Below are 19778 nucleotides of genomic sequence, written 5' to 3' on the forward strand. Positions count from 1 at the left end.
GTGTAAGGCCAGAACGTGAGTCTGGCTGGCTTCAGTATTTCTGTGAGAGCTGAGACTTCTTCATCTAAAGCCATCCATGTCCCCTTCTAAATAGAAGGGCTTGTAGTTCAGTGGCAATGCCTCCACTTCGCAGCAGGCAGACGGTCCCAGGTTCAAACCTCAGCATCTCCAGGTATGGTTAGGAGGGAACCCTGCCTGAATCACTGGAGAGCTGCTGCCAGTCAGTGTTGACAACAATCTGACTTGGTATAAAGCAGCTTCCTAAGTCTAGGACTTGCAGATCAGAAGGTTGGCAGTTCGAATCCCTGCGACAGGGTGAGCTCCCGTTACTCAGTCCCTGCTCCTGCCAACCTAGCAGTTTGAAAGCGCATCAAAGTGCAAGTAGATAAATAGGTACCACTCCGGCGGGAAGGTAAATGGCGTTTCTGTGTGCTGCTCTGGTTCACCAGAAGCGGCTTAGTCATGCTGGCCACATGACCCAGAAGCTGTACGCCGGGTCCCTCGGCAAATAAAGCGAGATGAGCCCCGCAACCCCAGAGTCGGTCACGACCGGACCTAATGGTCAGGGGTCCCTTTACCTTTAAGTGTTCCCAAGGGGGCAAACCATTGTGCCTTCGCTCTAAGGAACAGTAAAAAGGTAAAGGTACCCCTGCCCGTACAGGCCAGTCGTGTCCGACTCTAGGGTTGTGCGCCCATCTCACTTAAGAGGCCGGGGGCCAGCGCTGTCCGGAGACACTTCCGGGTCACGTGGCCAGCGTGACGAAGCTGCTCTGGCGAGCCGGCACCAGCGCAGCACACGGAAACGCCATTTACCTTCCCGCTAGAAAGCGGTACCTATTTATCTACTTGCACTTAGGAGTGCTTTCGAACTGCTAGGTGGGCAGGAGCTGGGACCGAATGGCGGGAGCTCACCCCGCCGTGGGGATTCAAACCGCCGACCATGCGATCGGCAAGCCCTAGGCGCTGAGGTTTTACCGACAGCGCCACCTGCGTCCCTGTCTAAGGAACAGTATCTTTTCTAAAAAAAGCAGCAGTAAGGAGATGCTAGTTCACCTCAAAGGAAATAGTTCTACATGTGCTCTGAGGCGCTTATAAAACTTAAAACTCTAGCTCCCACTCGGAGAATTTTAGAGTTGGAGGGGACACCAAGGGTCAACCAGTCCACCCCCGCAATGCAGGATTTACAGGTAAATCATCCGTAAAAGATGGCCGTCCAACCTCTGCTTAAAAACTTCCAAAGGAAAGTCCAACACCTCTTGTTGGAATCTGCTTCACTGTCAAACAGCTCTTACTTTCAGAAAGTTCTTCCTGATGTTTAGCCAGAATCCCCTTTCTTGTAACTTGAATCAGTTGGTTTGAGTCCTACCCTCCAGAGCAGGAGAAAACAAGCTTTCTCCATCCTCCATGTGACAGCCCTTAAGATATTTGAAGGTGGCCAATCATATCTCCTCTCAACAGTTCCTCATAAGGCTTAGTTTGCAGATCTTTGATCATCTTGCTCACGCTCCTCTGCGTAAGTTTGCCAACACCCTTCTTAAATTGTGGTGCCTAGAACTGGACACAGGACTCCAGGTGTATTCTGACCAAGGCAGAATAGAGTGGTACTATTCTTTCCCTTGACGGAGACTCTATACTTCTGTTGATGCAGAGTAGAGGAGCATTAGCCCTTTCTGCTGCTGCATCACACTGTTGATTCATCGGCCATCATTGGGCATTAATTAGTATTGTTAACGATTGGTTTTAATGATACTACTTCTTAGCTCCACATGCGCCCAAAGCGCTTTGCAATTAACTTTATAAATAGAAACAAGTTATATATAAGGGAGAAGGAGGCGGAGCCAAGCACCCTAAAAACGTCGGAACGCGTTTGCAGCAGCGCCTCTCTGGCTCCTGCCGAAACGGCTGCCTAGGAAGCGAGCGAAGGCGTAAAGGCGCCACCGAAGTGTTTTGGCCCGGCTGGGGAGCCGTAGGGCGCTTCCGGAAACATGGCGGCGCCCACCGGGGGCCGGAAGCGGCGGAGGTGCCGCTGCTGTGTCCGTCCCCGCCCGCTCTCCTCCTGCCTCCGGGACCATGCGGGCCTCCCCTTCCCGGGCGAGGCATGGCGGCGGCGGCGGCGGCGCCGGAGCAGCTGCGAGGCCGGAGCCTGCCGGAGCTGCGGGAGATGCTGAGTCGGCAGGAGAAGCTGCTGGGGGACCGGTGAGAGGCCGGGGCGGGAAGGAGGGCCGGGCCGACTCCCCCTCCGCGGCTCAGGCGGGGCTGGGCGAGCGGCTCCCCTTCCTCTGGAGAGCGGTGCTCCCTCCGCTTTTGCCTTCCGGGGGGCGCCCCTTCAACCCCGGGACAATATTAGTAGCAGCAGTAGTAGTATTAACGATATTATTATTATTATTATTATTATTATTATTATTATTATTATTATTAAACCGCCCTTCACCCTAAAGCCCCAGGGCGGATTACAGCATCGAAACGCAATTATAAGTTATAAGAACAGTTAAAACAACTTACACAGCCCTTTGTTCTGGTACCAACGTGAACGAGGACTCTTAAAGCATTTCTGTTATTGTCCTATTTCAGAAATGTATCTTTTGCCTACTTTTCTACGAAAATCAATAGCTGGTATTTACGTGCCGCTTTCCTGCTACTTGGTGCCCCTCAAAGCATCTCACAGTCAATAAATAACACACACACACGTGAGAGAAAGGCTAAGACATAAAGCCTTTGGTCTGCATGGCTCACTGTGTTTTTCACTGATGAGCGGCAGCTCTCCAGAATTTCAGGTGGAATTCTGGGCCAGCCCTTGTTGGAGATGCTGAGGTCTGAAACTTTTGCATGTGAGGCAGGTGCTTTAGGTCCTTCTCAGATATGACAAACTAAATAAAATTGTGCAGCATCAATAGCAAAAGAAACACTAGAGGCTTCTATGGAAATGGTTGTCACATATAAATTGCACACATACAGTGGTGCCCCGCAAGACGAATGCCTCGCAAGACGAAAAACTCGCTAGACGAAAGGGTTTTGCGTTTTTTGAGTCGTTCCGCAAGACGAATTTCCCTATGGGCTTGCTTCGCAAGACGAAACGTCTTGCGAGTTCTTGCGAGTTTGTTTCCTTTTTCTTAAAGCCACTAAGCCGTTAATAGCCGCTAAGCCGTTAATAGCCGCTAAGCTGCTAATAGCCGTGCTTCGCAAGATGAAAAAACCGCAAGACGAAGAGACTCGCGGAACGGATTAATTTCGTCTTGCGAGGCACCACTGTAAATGCACACTGCCAGTGAGCTGCTGTTTTTTAATTCAACTAAAACTGTTTTATCTAAAAATTAAATGTTGTTGAATGTGATATGAAAATAGAAACACCGCAGGCACACTGATATGCCTATTGTCACCTGTGAAATGTTAGAAGATCTCCCCCTCCAGAAATGAAAGCTCCAAGTAAGGGTGGCCAAATGTCACATAGGGTCATATGTGCCCCTCTACCCTGTTTTATGTGCCAAGGCTGGGGGGGGGGGGCGTCATTTCCTTATCTCATTAGCAGCATGAGATTGGGCTGTGGCTCAGTGGTAAAAGCATCTGTTTTGCATACAGAACAGTCTCTGGCAGGAAGGTGAGAATCCAGCATGAAATCCTGCTGTGAGTACAGTACCAAGCTAAATAGGTGAATCGTCTCATTCAGTATAAGGTAGCTTCCTATGTTCCTATGATGCCAACTTCAAATACTGTACAATATGGCAATCTTGGTAGTTTCAACATTTTTAGTTTTCTTTATTAAATACAAGTAAAATAAACATGCTTAATTAGATTGTTCTCTAGGACATAAAAAGATTTTATTATGCAAACAATTCCCCCCCTGAAAATCTTCTGGGAAAAACCATGCTGTTGCATTTGACAACCTGAAACAAATAGAAGGGATAGTAGCAGACTGTTTGCTAATGGGCTTCAGAGGAATTCAAAATGTGAATTAGAACTCATCCTTGAATTCTGTTTACCTTAGTGTGTATCTTCATCACATCTATTATAGGAAATTTGTATCCAGGCTTCCGGATAAAGGTAAAAAGATATCCAACTTCGTTGAGAAATTGAAGATTGCCATTGCACAAGAGGAAGAGCTGCAGAGAACAACTGAGCTTCTATCTGCTGTTAGATTAGAGTTCCAGGAAAAACAAGAGGCAATCAAATCTAGCAAACAAAAAGGGATTATCAGCAACAAGTCAACATGCCAAGACCCACCTCTTATTTCTGAACGTCACTACAATGAGATTGAATCATCTCTGCAGAACAAGCAAAGTGTCCGGACCAAGAAAAGAAGCAAAGCAAACAGAAGTGCATTAGTAGGACAAGCCCCTGAGGACACCAGTTTTCCTCAAGGAGGCAAAAATGTTTTGGAGGTGTCAGTAGCCAGGCTTCCAAAAGATGCTCAGGAGGCTCCCAAGCGAAATTCTCTAGACAAAGCTGAAAATCCAGCACATTCTGCAAGCAGCAGCAGTGAAGCACTGGTGGATGCCTTCGAAAGAATTTCAGTTGGAGAGGGAGAGAGTGGGGAGAACTCTGAAAATGGGCAGAGTTTTGACTGTAAAGGCCGTGCTTTTCAGAACTTTCCAAACACACCACCCAAAACTCCACATTACATGGAAGTGCTTGAACTGAGAGCGAAGAACCCTGTGGCAAAAAGAAGCAAATTTAAAGCTAATGTGTGAGTACTGTAGGAAACGCGCTCTCGCAGAGAGAGCTTTTGCTATAACCACAAGTGTGGGTATGTTTTATGCATACTGGGAAGTTTATGATACATATTTTGGGGAATAAATATTTTTTAAAGGTAGGATTATAAAATAGTTATTATTTGCTGTGATACATTAGAATCATAGAATTGTAGAGTTGGAAGCTACTCCCGAGGATCGTCTAGTTCAACCCCTGCAATGCAATGCAAAATCACCAAGCTATGGCCCTTTCCCGAATGCAGGGGGAGCTTAGCCCAAGCAGTGCAGAGCCACAGGGGTCTCTTCCACTCAGAGACCCCTAAATTCTCTCTTGGCCGAATGCCAGGTGGACTTGAAGGAAACTAGGCAGCAGCTGCCACCTGACCAGAGCTGCCATTTTCTCTGCCATGGAGAATACATATGAGAATACAAAGTGTTTCAGTCCTCTTATAAGCCAAAATCCTTGGGATAGAGCAAGATGGGGGGGGGGTGTCATTTTAATTCCTTGATTGCTTCATGGCCCCACTCTTCTGTGCAAGCACAACTGAGGAAGCTTCCCTGAGCATCAGATGTTAGCCTCAAACTCATCCAGACCTGAAATTTCAGAGCGGAATAAGAGTGGAGGGAAGGAGCAACTTTATGTGCCAGAGGGCCAGGAGGCATTTCATGAACTGTGCTCTTGGTTTCTTCTAGATTGCTGGCTGAGTCAAGTGGATCGTCTTGTGGCTCCCCAGATATCCCTTCACCTAGAGGTCCCCCCTTTTCCCTTTCTGCAGAGGAAAGACGCCACAGAGATAAGAAGCACTTGGATGACATCACAGCTGCACGGTTACCCCCTCTCCATCATGAGCCTACGCAGCTGCTCTCCCTAGAAGATTCAATAGCGATTCAGATCCAACAAAAGGAAGCTTATGAGGTATGGATGAAACCACTGGTGCTTTGCATGAGCTCCTGTTACATATTATGGGGACATGCAGATTGGGGTGGTGGAGGGGGAGAAGTGTCTGCTAGGATTTTGTTCCAAGGAGGGAACTCCTTGACCCCAGAGTTAGAACAGCTTGTCGTGGCAAAGAGGCTTCAGTACTTTTGCTTTGCCTTGGGCTGTGGAGGACAGAGGAAAGAAAGGAGGCGCAAGGTCCAGCCCCAGCCCCAAACCAACATCAGGGAGAATGCATTGCTTGGTGGTACAGCGCAGCTTACCCTGCAGAATGTGCAGGCTCAGTAGAAAGGTAGCAGGAGGTGGGAGAGACGTACCGTGCATCATGTGGGAAAGGTGGGTAGGAAACTTCTCTCTCTCCCATAATACTAGAACTCAGTGGGGGTCATCTGGTGTAGCTGGAGGGTGGAAGGTTGAGGACAAGCAAAAGAAAGTACTTCTACATGCAAAATACAGTCAGATTATGGAATTCACTCCCACAAGAGGTCATAGAATCATAGAGTTGGAAGAGACCACAAGGGCCATCGAGTCCAACCCCCTGCCAAGCAGGAAACACCATCAGAGCACTCCTGACATATGGTTGTCAAGCCTCTGCTTAAAGACCTCCAAAGAAGGAGACTCCACCACACTCCTTGGCAGCAAATTCCACTGTCGAACAGCTCTTACTGTCAGGAAGTTCTTCCTAATGTTTAGGTGGAATCTTCTTTCTTGTAGTTTGGATCCATTGCTCCGTGTCTGCTTCTCTGCTCCAGACCTCCTTTCTCTGCTCCAGACCTCCAGACAACCTTTCTCCCTCCTCTATGTGACATCCTTTTATATATTTGAACATGGCTATCATATCACCCCTTAACCTCCTCTTCTCCAGGCTAAACATGCCCAGCTCCCTTAGCTGTTCCTCATAAGGCATCGTTTCCAGGCCTTTGACCATTTTGGTTGCCCTCCTCTGGACACGTTCCAGTTTGTCAGTGTCCTTCTTGAACTGTGGTGCCCAGAACTGGACACAGTACTCCAGGTGAGGTCTGACCAGAGCAGAATACAGTGGCACTATTACTTCCCTTGATCTAGATGCTATACTCCTATTGATGCAGCCCAGAATTGCATTGGCTTTTTTAGCTGCCGCGTCACACTGTTGGCTCATGTCAAGTTTGTGGTCAACCAAGACTCCTAGATCCTTTTCACATGTACTGCTCTCAAGCCAGGTGTCTCCCATCTTGTATTTGTGCCTCTCCTTTTTTTTGCCCAAGTGCAATACTTTACATTTCTCCCTGTTAAAATTCATCTTGTTTGTTTTGGCCCAGTTCTCTAATCTGTCAAGGTCATTTTGAAGTGTGATCCTGTCCTCTGGGGTGTTAGCCACCCCTCCCAGTTTGGTGTCATCTGCAAATTTGATCAGGATGCCCTTGAGTCCATCATCCAAGTCGTTGATAAAGATGTTGAATAAGACTGGGCCCAAGACAGAACCCTGTGGCACCACACTAGTCACTCTTCTTCAGGATGAAGAGGAACCATTGATGAGCACCCTTTGGGTTCGGTCAGTCAGCCAGTTACAAATGGTGGCTATCAATTTTGGTGGCTATAAGAGAGACTAATTCATGTAGGATAAGACTATCCATTGCTACTAGTCAAGATGGTTGTGTTTTAGAGCCCATTAGAGGCAGTATGCTCTGCAAGCCAGCTGCCAGTGCTGTTGTGCTCCGTTCTTGTGGCTTCCCATAATGGGAACCTGGCAGGCCACTATCAGGAGAGGATCCTGCAGTAGATGAGCCCCTTTTGGCCTCATGCAGCTGCTGCAGGGCTGTTCTTGTTTCTGCCTGAGATATTGGAAAACTATTGCCAGTCAGAGGAGGCAATACTTTGATCAGTGGCCTGACTCAGCAGTACCAGTATTCAACTTCACCCAAAAGATGCTGCTTTCTAAAAACACTTGGATAGGAATGTTCTGAATAGAAATGTTCAGAGCAAACTTACCTTATTTATTTTGATATTTATTCCCCATTTGTCTGTGATTGCAATCTAACTCATGTTGACTTACAAGTAAAAATACGCAGATTGCAAATAAGCCAGTTTTGCACAGCTTTGAAATTCTACATGCTGAATTTGAGCTATGAATCTTTTTCATATGCACATCCACTTAATTTACTTGCAAGCCTTAATTTAATTGAAATGCAGGTGAGAATGGAATGAATACAGAAGAGTATCGGGCACTAAATTAATACTGTCTTGTCACGCTCTGCTTTGTTTTCTTTTGCTTATCGTGATGTTAATAAACAACTTGGGACGGTTTGTCTGTAATTAAATTACAAATAATGTCATATCTGGTCCAACCATCTCGGATTTGTAGACTCAGCTAGATAAACATCAGCCAGAGTTGATTTTTTTTCTCTGAACACCTTCGCCTGAAGTGCAGTTCGCCTGTAAAGGTCAATTACTTCCAGCATTTAACAGCTAGTTTGCTCTATGATGTCTCTTTCTTTCTTCACGTTCATGAATTAATACACTGGTGTTGAAACTCAGTGGTTAAGGATGCCAGAGAAAAGAGAGGACTGGATCTCCCTCTCCACCTACCTGCTTGCACTGGGCTTTTTGTCCTTAGGGTCCCCTTTGCCATCTTGTTCTGCAACTCTCTCTCTGTGTGTGTCCAAATAGTTCCCAGTGTTCAGCACAATGTGTCAAAGTTGCTTTAGCACTGTGAATGGCGGTCTTGTTTCCCCCCACCCCTCTTCTCCACTGCCTTTCTTTCTAACATGGCACTGCGCCTCGACACCAGGGGATTCTGTGGGCAGCTCATAGTATATGGCTTTCTCTGGTGTGTTTCTGTTGGGCCTAGGGACCACCCTAGCATTTACTCACTTTCAGTAAATGGTTTCTCTTCTCTGTTTTTATAGGAAATGCTAGCCAAACTTGCAGCCCAGAAGCTTGCAGGCAGACTAGGCCCTCAGATGGCCAGCTATGAGCCAGAGGGGGAGACGCTGGGCAACTACAGAGAAGTGAGGGACGAGGAATGCTACAGCTCGGCTGAAGACTGAGTCCAAGGCAGAACCTGCAGCGGATGCCTGGGCGAAGACTCAGAAGGATCACAGTGCTTTTTGCTCTTGTGGGCTGCTACATCTTAGCCCAAGGATGTTAGGAGTGCTCACCTGCGGAGGCCCTGGATTAACCAGAGTGCTGCAGAGGTTTCCAGATTCCCTGTTCCCTTTTCTGTTGCTTGCCAAAGAAGTTGGTGCATTTTGAAAGCTTGTAAGTCATAGAAGCAGCAGTCCACAGTGGCCTGCCTCAGTTGGGTTTGTGGAGGGGCATACTGAGTCTGCTGTGCCCCCCATGTAAAAGGGGGAGGCAGCAGATGCAAGAGCAGCCAAGTCTTTGCCTTCTAGTCTTTGACTGATTCCAAACAAATGTAGGATTTGTTAACTTGTGTAAAAGATTACAAATATTTTCTATTTAAAAATACAAGTGTTGTGTTTCTATATTTTTCTATGTGGCATTAAAATTCAGGAGCAGCTTGTTTCAGTGTGTGTCTCCTTGTGATGTCAGGGTTAAGGTACCCCCCCATCAGTTAGTTGCACTGCCCGTGAAGGCATCTCCTGGATCAGGGCTGACCAAACTTGGGGGGGGGGGGGGGGAGAGGGAAGAAGTGTACATCTCTGCTCTGTTGATATTTGCTGTGGGGAAGAGAAGATCCAACCCTTTGCAGATCAATAGTCTCTAGGAGTGCTGCAGGTATGAGGCACACGTGCTGGGGTGGAATGAAGGCATTCAGAGGCAGGAAGTGACTCAAGAGGCAGATCAGTCATAGTCCTTCACCTTCTCAGAGTATGTCCAGTTCAGTTCTGCAGTTTCCTTTTGCTGCCTCCTGATTAAACTTTGTTGGAGCCACTGTTGGGGGGTGGGGTGGTTAGATAGAGCCCTTGGGACTGTGGCAAAGGCTCTTAGCATAGTGTTAGTACACATGATTGGCAGGCAGAAGATCCTGGCTCAATCACAGCATCTCCATGGGGTTGTGTGAGACTCCCTGTTTGAAGCCCTGGGAAGCCTCAGCATAGCAGGTCATGAGCTAGATGCACTAGTGAAGGCAACCTCCTCTGTGCTGGCTAAAGTGTGGGGTTGGCTAACCTGCCCATGGGGTGCATCTACCCCCCTGAAGAGGTTATTTTGCACCTCCTCACCCCAATTTGTCTTTAAAAAAAAAGTTAATTTTAAAAGGTCTTTTTACTGCTTTGAGTCTCCTGCTGTGAGACCATGGTCAAAAGGTTTCTTGTGACCTCCCAAGCCACTCCCAATTTTTAATTTTAATTATGTGTGTGTGTGTCCATTTCAGCATAGTCCATGGGTAGGCAAATTAAGGCCCGGGGGCTGGATGCAGCCCAATCACCTTCTAAATCTGGCTCGCGGATGGTCCGGGAATCAGTGTGTTTTTACATGAGTAGAGTGTGTCCTTTTATTTAAAATGCATCTGTGGGTTATTTGTGGGGCATAGGAATTCGTCCCCCCCCCAAAAAAAAAATATAGTCCGGCCCCCCACAAGGTCTGAGGGACAGTGGACCAGCCCCCTGCTGAAAAAGTTTGCCGACCCCTGGCATAGTCCCATCATCTTCATCAACCATTCGTCTCTGGTCGGGATTGACCATTTAATTTTTAAAAGTCCTGTACTCACTGGCCTCTCCCACAGGCCGCCTACTGTGTATCAATGATGCCACAATGGTTTTGTGACACCCCACCATTTGCCCTTCAAAAAAAAAAGTCCCTGTCCCCCTTTACACATAGGCTACATACTCAGTTTGACATGTGGCCCCCAGTGTAGTGGAATCCAGTGCTAATCCTACTCCAAATAGAACCACTGAAGTTAATGGACATGACTAATTTAGGCTCATTAATTCCCATGGATCTACTCTTGTTAGGATATGGCCCTCTGCTTAGACTTGTCCTGCATCACCCAAGCGCTTGCTTCTAGCCTCTTAATGGCAGTCAGGGGCCTCATTTGAGACACTGCCTTGGAGTGACCCTCATCACATCTTAAATGTGGTTGCCTTCGAAGCTTCCTACTTCCCACCATCTAGTCCAGAGAAGATTCTTGATGTGTGTGTGTGTGAGAGAGAGAGAGAAAGATTACACATGGAAAATATGGTTCTTTCTTTCCCACCACCTTTGCCTAAAATGGTGAACACCAGATTATTTTTGTAGCACTATGCTCCTTTGAAGATATACTTCATTTTAAATGCTGTCGGGCTCCGGGGTGTAACGTAGTTTAAAATCTTAAATGCATCAACAAAAACGTACTCTAGGCTCCTTAAAGTCAGTGAAAGTGTTGCCATTGGACTGCTGGGAGAGCAGGGAGCCCTGGGAGAAGCACATCTTAGTCCACCCAAAGTGTAAGGTAAAAGTAAAGGGACCCCTGACCATTGGGTCCAGTCATGACTGACTCTGGGGTTGCAGTGCTCATCTCGCTTTACTGGCCGAGGAGGCTGGCGTACAGCTTCCGGGGCATGTGGCCAGCATGACTAAGCCGCTTCTGGTGAACCAGAGCAGCGCACGGAAACGCCGTTTACCTTCCCACCCGAGTGGTACCTATTTATCTACTTGCACTTTGATGTGCTTTCAAACTGCTAGGTTGGCAGGAGCAGGGACTGAGCAACAGGAGCTCACCCCGTCGTGGGGATTCGAACCACTGACCTGATCAGCAAGTCCTAGGCTCTGTGGTTTAACCCACAGCGCCTACCCAAAGTGTACCTCTGTTCAAAACAGTGGGAGACGTATAAGTCCTCTTACCCTTTTTTCTTTTGCCCTGTAATTCTGCTGCACCACCCCCTACTTATTCCCCCCTCACCGTGTTTCCTCTTCCTACCTGCTGCTCTCCATGCTCTTCCTGAACTCTCCTGGAGTCCCATTAACTTTGCAGCGTTTCCTCCTTGTGCTCTTCTTGACTATGATGTTTGCTGTCTGCAATGGGGTACCGTTCGACATGGATGCATTTGTGAGCAAATTCGGTGAATTACAGTTTTCAATTAATAACAAAGTTTATGAGTAAGAAATAGGCTGTGTTATAAGGCTGGTTTCTACGAATTGCAGATAACCTCCTCCCCAAGAATGTTTTAGCCAATGAAAATGCTTGAGAACCTCTGTCCATTTCTCATGCATGCACGCATGTGCAACACCCCTACACTCCTGCCCTGCCACAGCCAGGCTCACTCTCTCATGTGGGACTTCCCCAGGAAGCTGTCACGACGGGTTGTGCCTCAGTTTTTGAGAGTGAGATTTCTCCATCCGCCATCAATGGCGCCCTGAATTCACCCCCTCTCAGCTTCATAGTTATAATCTTGTCTTACGTTTTCTTTTCCCCTTAAAAAATAAAGTGCAGGAATTTGCTAACTCCCAATTAATTTGGTGGACACCTTTTTCTGACTTGTGTCGTTATGCACCACCTTCGGTTCTTTTTCCCTTAATTTTTTTTGGTCCATTTTAAGCTGTTCTGATTGTCACCACACCAATTATAGCGAGGCTTTAATGACAGCTGATGATAAATATTAGCTTTCTTCGGTCGTATGTCATGTCTGCAGGCCTCTCTTTTTGCAAACCAAGCGGTTTTTTTTTTTAGTGTGTGTGGCAAAGGGCCAGGAATTTTAATGAAAGAAAACATCAAAGTTGCGGAAGAAATGAGAATATTAGTCAAGGAAGATTCGCAGGGCCTGCTCCCTGATAACCCCCTGCTAACGGACTTCAGAACTATGTGGGAGAAACTTAAACAAACATCTGGACACCAAGTTTAGCCATCCCCAGTGACAGAACCCAGACAGATCTTCTGAGCTTGCAATAATAAATATCTTGGGGAAGCCTCCATGAATCAACTTTAAACCCCTGTTTTCAATTATTCTCGTTTTTAGAAAGACATCAGAGTTAATTATCCATGGATAGAACCTCTTCTGATGTTTATTGAATCGGAGTTTGGTGTGGTTCCCCCCACTCTTTTGTGCTAAGCTTCCCATTTTTAATAGGATCCTATTTACTTTTGTTTGCCCCCAAAGCAATAGCTACAGTGACTAGCCCAGTCTCATTAGGGCAAAAGGGTGAAGGAAAACCACTTTCTGAAGCACTGGAGGCAGTGGGATGGTGCCATTACTTCTCTGTTTTGAAGAACAGGAAAAGGTCTTTGTCATTTTTTTGTCCTGCTATGATGGAATGAAGCAGACTGTAAGCTGGCAGTGGAGGGGTCCCTTTGGCTTGCGCGTCTAGAAACACCACCCCTTCGGGGGAGGGTTTTTAGAATATCTTTTGCAAGTTGAGGGATAAACATATACTATAACATATCATCTGAAAAACTGAGCTTCTTGGGCTTGCTGATCGGAAGGTCAGTGGTTCAAATCCGTGCAATGGTGGTGAGCTCCCGTTGCTCTGTCCCAGCTCCTGCCAACCCAGCAGTTCGAAAACACACCAGTGCTAGTAGATAAATAGGTACCATTGTGGTGGGAAGATAAACAGCGTTTCTGTGCACTCTGGCTTCCATCACAGTGTCCTGTTGCAACAGAAGTGATTTAGTCCTGCTGGCCATATGACCCAAAAAGCTGTGGACAAACGCCGGCACCCTTGGCCTGAAAAGCAAGATGAGTGACGCAACCCCATAGTCGCCTTTGACTGGACTTAACTGTCCAGGGGGTCCTTTACCTTTTATATATAACATGCTGTTGGATCAGACCAAAGGGCTATCTAGCCGCACACTCCTCTTGCAGTGACAAAGCGCTATTGTGGTTCGTGGTCCTGTGATTTGTGAAAGGGCCTTCCTGGGGGCAGCTCCCTGGCCTCTCCTCCTTGAGCTCCATCTAAGCTGACACTGACATCTAAAAGGATATAGGTTGTTAGTCAGCCAAAGGCCTGGTTGAAGAGGATATTTTTGCCTGGTGCCTAAAGGTGTGTAATGAAGAGCATTCCACAAACGGGGAGCCACTGCAGAAAAGGCCTGTTCTCATGTTGCCAGACTTCTCACAGAGGACGCACGCAAAGAAGGGCCTCACATGATGACTGCAGGGTCCAGGTCAGTTCATATGGAGAGAGGCAGTCCTTGAGGTATCGCAGTCCTGAGCTATTCAAGGCTTTCTAGGTCAAAACCAGCACTTTGAATTGGGCCTGGAAGCCAGTGCAGCCGGGCCAGGATAGGTGTAATATGCTCAACCTGTCTTGCCCCACTGAGCAACCAGGCTGCTGAATTCTTCACTAGCTGAAGTTTCTGAGCCATCTTCAGAGGCCGCCCTAAGTATAACATATTACTGTTATCTAACCTTGAGGTTACCAGAGCACAGACAACAGAAGTTAGGCTATCCCTGTCCCATCAAGAGCAGGCAACCTCCCGGCCATCTGGTCCAGGGACCAGCTCGACAACAATGCCGCCCTACTACTTAGGAAAAGCTCCTCTGCCCCACCTTCAGTGCAGTATGCATGATGTTCAGACTTGCTAAGCGCTTGGGTATTTCCTGCAATATATTTGACATCTGTTCTTAATAGGCAGGCATCGCTCTTCTGGGTGCAACTGACAAATCACATACCGGTATTTGTAGCAGTCTCCTGTTAGTAAGTTCTCTCACTGTTCCTATTACTCAAGAGTAGCACCCATGTGCTGTGACTGTAATTGACCCAAATTACCACCCTTGCCTTTGCAACACAAGCAGTTGCTGCTGCTGTTTTTAAAATCCCATAAAATGTGTAGCAGCTTTTAAGGACAATGGGATACTGCAGATTAAAAGCACAGAACAGAGAAACAAATTCTTTGGTGCATCTTGATAGACTGTAACAAGTGAGCTAAAATCCAGTCATTGATTAAGCAAGCCAGCTTCCTTCCAGTTGCACTTATACTGATTCTTATTTGCTTTAATCAAATGTTATCACCTTAAGTCCAAGTTCAGCCATTTAACTGTCCCCTGACCCCCTGAACTGCCTATGTGCTTACCACCCTTGGAAACACAATTAACATTTCACTTTCAACTTTGTTTTCCTATGATAATTAATATTTTAAATGTTTGCAACTGGATGCAATGAAAACACACACACACACACTCTCTCTCTCTCTCTCTCTCTCTCTCTCTCTCTCTCTCTCTCTCTCTCCCTTGTATGTGTTACCTTCAAATTAAAATAAAATGAGCCCAGTGGCTACGAGACCTGGAAGCTTGCATCCATCCATGGCAGATGAGCAACTGGTGATGCTTAGAGCCAAGGGCACCTCATCTTGGACACCTTCAGGAGTACACAGGTGGCTGATGTGGTTGTGAGATTAGAGGGGCAGAGAAGGGCACTATTATGACAAAATGACTATGACCCACAAACTGGGAGCAGGGATATTTTCCCCAAGTGCCTAAAGCCATGTGATTTAAATTAAAAATGTAATAATCCAAAGAACTCTTTGAGCAGCCCTTGCATTTTAGTGTGCAGTATTGCCCACAGGGGCAGCCTTACTTCTGGTGCTAGAGATGGGCCAATTCTGGTGCTTTCTAAGAGCACCTGAAGCCTAATTAGGCAAGCTAATTAACATGGGGCACAGCAGTAAGAAGTTCTCCTGCTCAAGTCTGTCGAAGTCCGTTTCGCAGCTAACTGGTCCAAACATAACACAAGCCGACTTGGTGCTCTGTCCTCCTGGCTCCAGAAGTCTGCCGCGAAGAGCAGGGCCAGCCTGTCCTTCCCCTAGTGAGCCAGAAGATGGCAGCAAAGGTATGAGTTTGTAATGTGGTCCCACAACACACTTTTTCCGCATTTGATACTTGATGGGGTCGTGCAGGAATAAAGTGCAGTGCTTCGCTTGCAGTGCCCGTTCATCTCTGAGCATAAGAAAATCGGGGTTTGAAGCAAACATGGACTTGAAGGTCTCCTCTCGCTACATCTCTCTTCATTTCCCTCCCGTCAAGTCTGCCTCCGGGCTAGTATGAAGTAATGCAATATGACGATGGCCAACATCTTGCTTATTTCTTTTTAGTAAGTCAAAACCGTGGGAATGTTTTCACATCATTGGATTTAATCCTTGTCTCCTACAATATACTTGAATGTATTTAGAATTGCACCCAATTAACCCTTCAGAAAGTCAGCGGCAGAGAAACTCTGGTGGGATTCAAAGGACGGATCCATTGCAAAGACAGGCTGGGGGGGGAGATGAGTTGGGGGGGCGGTCAAGGGGGGGCCTCCTCCATCTTTGCAGCACAGCTCACCCTTCTCCCTACAATGACCGAATCTCACTGAAGGCTCCCTGAGAATGGCTAGGCCTTCCTCTGCGTGTGAGATTGTTGACCCCAAGGACTGAATCTCATTCACTTCCATTGATGGGACTCGTATACTGCACCTCAACATTCAGCAGACGCCTGGCTGCTTTAAAATCTCACTGTGCAGCTTCCCCTCATTGAGCCATGTGTGTTTGTGTGTGTGTGGAAATATAGAGAAGCAATGTGTGTGTCTGTTCCACAGGTATGTACCCACCGCCACACGCCATTTTACTGTCTTCATGCATTGGACAAAGCAGACTCCTGCCCATAAAGGCTCTTTCTAGGACAATGACTCTGCTAACTTTCCAGGTGTCACAATGCATTTTGTTGGCTCTCCTTGAGAGACTTTAGGGGAAGCGCCATCGTAGATGTTCCATCGTTAGAGCACCTCCTTTGAAAGCAGAAGCTCCAAGTTCCATCCACGACAACATCCGCAGGTAGGGCTGGGAGAGATACCTGCCCTGAAACTCCATAGCAACTGTTGCCCACAGTAGTTGCCAGTCTTGAGCCAGGTAGACTAAGGGTCTCACTCAGCTTCCTATTATCCTATGTGATACTGCTGCGCTTTTGGAACATGCAACGTCATCTTCTTTTTAAGTGATGTATCTTTAATTCCCACTGATACTAGAGAGTATGAGAAGGAGGCCGTGCGGCATTTGAATCATAGAGCAAAGTCAGTGCCATAGAGGTAGAAATCCTGCTGTTCTTCCCCAGACCTTCCCGCTTGAGAGATCAGCTCAGAGCCCTCTGTGGCAGCTCGCTTGCTTCGTGGCAGGACCAGGGACTCAAGGCCCCAGGTGTGGGTCTCCCTCAGCAGGTGCATAACAACGTTGAGCCCTGGACCCCCTTCTCTCCTTCTGTCTCTTCCTACAACGATGCCAGAGGAAAAGCAAGGAGGCCGTGGCCTCAGGGGAGCGTCTACCCCAGCAAACTTTTTCAGCAGGGGGCTGGTCCACTGTCCCTCAGACCTTGTGGGGGGCCGGACTATATTTTGAAGAAGAAAAAAAGGAACAAATTCCTATGCCCCACAAATAACCCAGATATACATTTTAAATAAAAGGACACATTCTACTCATGTAAAAACACTCTGATTCCCGGACCGTCCACAGGCCGGATTTAGAAGGCGATTGGGCCGGATCCAGCCCCTGGGCCTTAGTTTGCCTACCCATGTTCTATCCCATGGGCCTGTGGTGCTGTCATGGACGCACTCTGCCATCATGGTCATCGTGTAAAGGAGCTGCCAGGAAGAGGGAGTCCTTTAACACCTTAACCAGGGAGTGACAGTACAGGAAATCTGCTGTTAAAATGGCAGAATGACACGCAGCACCCCACTCTTGGAGACAGAATACTAGGTGATGGGAAAGGCTATAACTCAGGGACGGAGCATCTACTTTGTGCTCAGACGGTCCCCAGTTCAGTCCCTAACAACATTGCCTGGAAAAGTTTCCCACTGCCAGTCAGTGCAGACAATATGGAGTGACATGGTCTGTCTTGGCATAAGGCCTTTCTGTGTCCCTGAAGCCGGGGCCACATCCAGCCAGCTGCAGGATGGAGCAGGCACAGTTTCTGGAGTCTGCCTCGCCTGCCTTGTGGGGCGCAGCAAGGCTGTGCGGAGCCTGCCAAAAGTTCCTTGCGCAGCTGCTGGCTGGAGGAAGTTCCCTCAGCCCCACTGGGCTCTGCAGCTGTGGAGCCGCCCCCTCCCCCAGTTGAAGGGGAAGGTTCCTCTTTGCTTGTGGCTGCAGGAAGCTGGTTCCAAGGTGCTTTTTCTGGGCTCCTCTCGGCTCCCCCCTTCAAGAAGAGCCTTGGGTGCTGATTGTGTAGCTGCCAGGTCCTGGCTGTCTGCTAAAGCAGGCTGGTGCTTTTAAGGAGCCTTGTTCTGCCTGCATTGTTACAGGGAGAGCAAACAGGTGCAGAATCTGGTGCAGAATCCTTTGGCAAGGAAGCAGGCGGAGACTCCCAGGCAACGGAGGGGGTGGGAGCTAAGTCAACACTTTGCCAAAAACTGATTGTGGAGGAGGAGGAGGAGGAGGAGGAGGAGGAGGAGGAGGAGGAGGAGGAGAAGAAGAAGAAGAAGAAGAAGAAGAAGAAGAAGAAGAAGAAGAAGAAGAAGGGGGAGGGGAGAGTGCAAAAAAGTTGCCTTCAGAAGAACTCCTCATCCCAGATTTGGTTCTTTACAGCTTTAAATCGGGAGCAGCGTCCACAACAGAAGGTACAACCTGCTGCTTGTTGAGATGGAGGGCAACTTTGCAATTCACACACTAGACTGCTCTGAGACTTTTTGGAGCTTGAGGTGGAAAACCCAAATGATGCCCCCCCTTCCTTCTAATTAACATTGGGGCACTCTCCACTGAGATTTCTCAGGAGAACTTCCAAGCAGATTGTCCCATTCCACCCCCTCCCCATGGCTGAAACACTATGGCTCTACCCCCCCCCCCCGATCTCATGGCAGGGGGCACCTCTGTTTCCATGTGTTGGTTTGCCAACGAGAAGACTCACTTCGGGGAATGTGTGTTGCCTTTCCTACCATGGGGTTGTGTCCACTGCTACTCCTGCTCAGAGGAGCCCCATATAAACAAGTGAACTCAAATTAGTCATGTTCATTAACTTCAATCGGTCTATCCTTAGCAGGACTTTTGCCACATCCCAGAGCAAGGCCAATATTTCACATAGGGCACTCCAAGTCAACATTTGCTGTCATGTCACTGTATATACAAATCCTGCCTCAAATGCCACCTCCTCCATCAAACCCCCGTCTCCTTTGCTTTTTACGTGTTACCCCAAACTGAACAGGAAAGCCAATAAGCAGGTCCAACTGCATTTGTTCATGTCCCATCCATCCCTCTCTCTGTCCCTCTCCCATTTCCCCCCACCAGATTTCGGTTGTTAAGATCTCTCGAGTGACTGGTTTTTGGTACCCTTAAGGGAGGTATTGCATAAGACACAACAGACAAATCTGATTGGCTTGGGGGAAGGGACAACACAGCAGAAGAGCCTCTCAACGTGCTTGTGTGGTTCATTTCTATTATTATTATTTCACAACCTTCTGCATCGCCTGCTTGCAATAAAACCTCAAAGTGGTTCAGAATGTCTGCCTCTCCTTCTCCCATTATGGGACCTAAGGCAGCATGCAGGTGCTTCGCAGGAGGTCTTCCATCCAGGTAGCTGCTCATCTTCAGAAAGGAGGTGGCCTCCTGTTCCTTCAGAACCTCTCTTGGGATATGGGTTGTGTCTTCCAGGCTAATTTTCTCCCTAAGGCCCTAAAACAGGAGACAGAGAGAGGAGTACGGGGTGGGATTTGGTCAGCGGGTGAGCAAGACCATTCTCTCCCCTGCCCCTACTGGTCCAGTTTTGAGAGGTGAGCAGGGCTGCTCATTGGCCAATCACTGGTGACCTGTTTTTGCCCACAGGGTTTGATTTCCAACTGTGAAGGAAAACGTGCACCCACATGGCACCAGCTCATCGCTGGGTCTTGTGCTGAGCCAGGAGTAGGTGCTCCACAAGCTCTGGTGACCAGCTGGTTGTCAGGTGGTAGAGCAGGCGAGTGTGATTTGAGAAAAATGGCCTGGTGGGCCTAATGAAGCTCCCCGACCCCTCACCCTAGGAGCCAACTCCAGGGGGCCATGGGTGCTTGGGCACCCACAATAATATTGTGGGGGCTGGGCACCCACAAAGTCATTGAGAAAAGCTGGCAGGTGGCAGTAGCGCTGCCTGCAAGGGGGGGCCTTGCATGCGAAGGTAGGGTCTCTGCCTCCAAGTCCACGCCCCTTCCCATGGGAAAGGGTGCCTCACTGGCTGCGGAGAGGAGGAGGGAGAGGAGCTGCAGCTGGCCACCACAACATGGATGTGCAATGTCACATGCACACGCCTGAATGTAGCACCTGTGACGTCGAACACACTATGTGCAGGTGTGTGCCTGTGATGTCACATGTC

General features: G+C 48.0%; 1 protein-coding gene across 1 annotated transcript in view; it reads left to right on the plus strand.

Moving 5' to 3' along the window:
* Positions 1–9124, plus strand: part of LOC308462459 (uncharacterized protein) — a 64589-nt gene extending 55465 nt beyond the window's left edge. The window contains exons 14-17 of the mRNA XM_080980114.1: positions 1805–2196; positions 4010–4681; positions 5379–5601; positions 8508–9124. Of these exons, the coding sequence (XP_080836240.1) occupies positions 1805–2196; positions 4010–4681; positions 5379–5601; positions 8508–8648 (1428 nt within the window). The 3' untranslated portion in view covers positions 8649–9124. The remainder of the gene's footprint in view (positions 1–1804; positions 2197–4009; positions 4682–5378; positions 5602–8507) is intronic.
* Positions 9125–19778: the final 10654 nt, after the last annotated feature.

The sequence above is a fragment of the Podarcis pityusensis genome (assembly GCF_964106645.2).
Source record: "Podarcis pityusensis genome assembly, chromosome: 14".
Lineage (NCBI taxonomy): Eukaryota > Metazoa > Chordata > Lepidosauria > Squamata > Lacertidae > Podarcis > Podarcis pityusensis.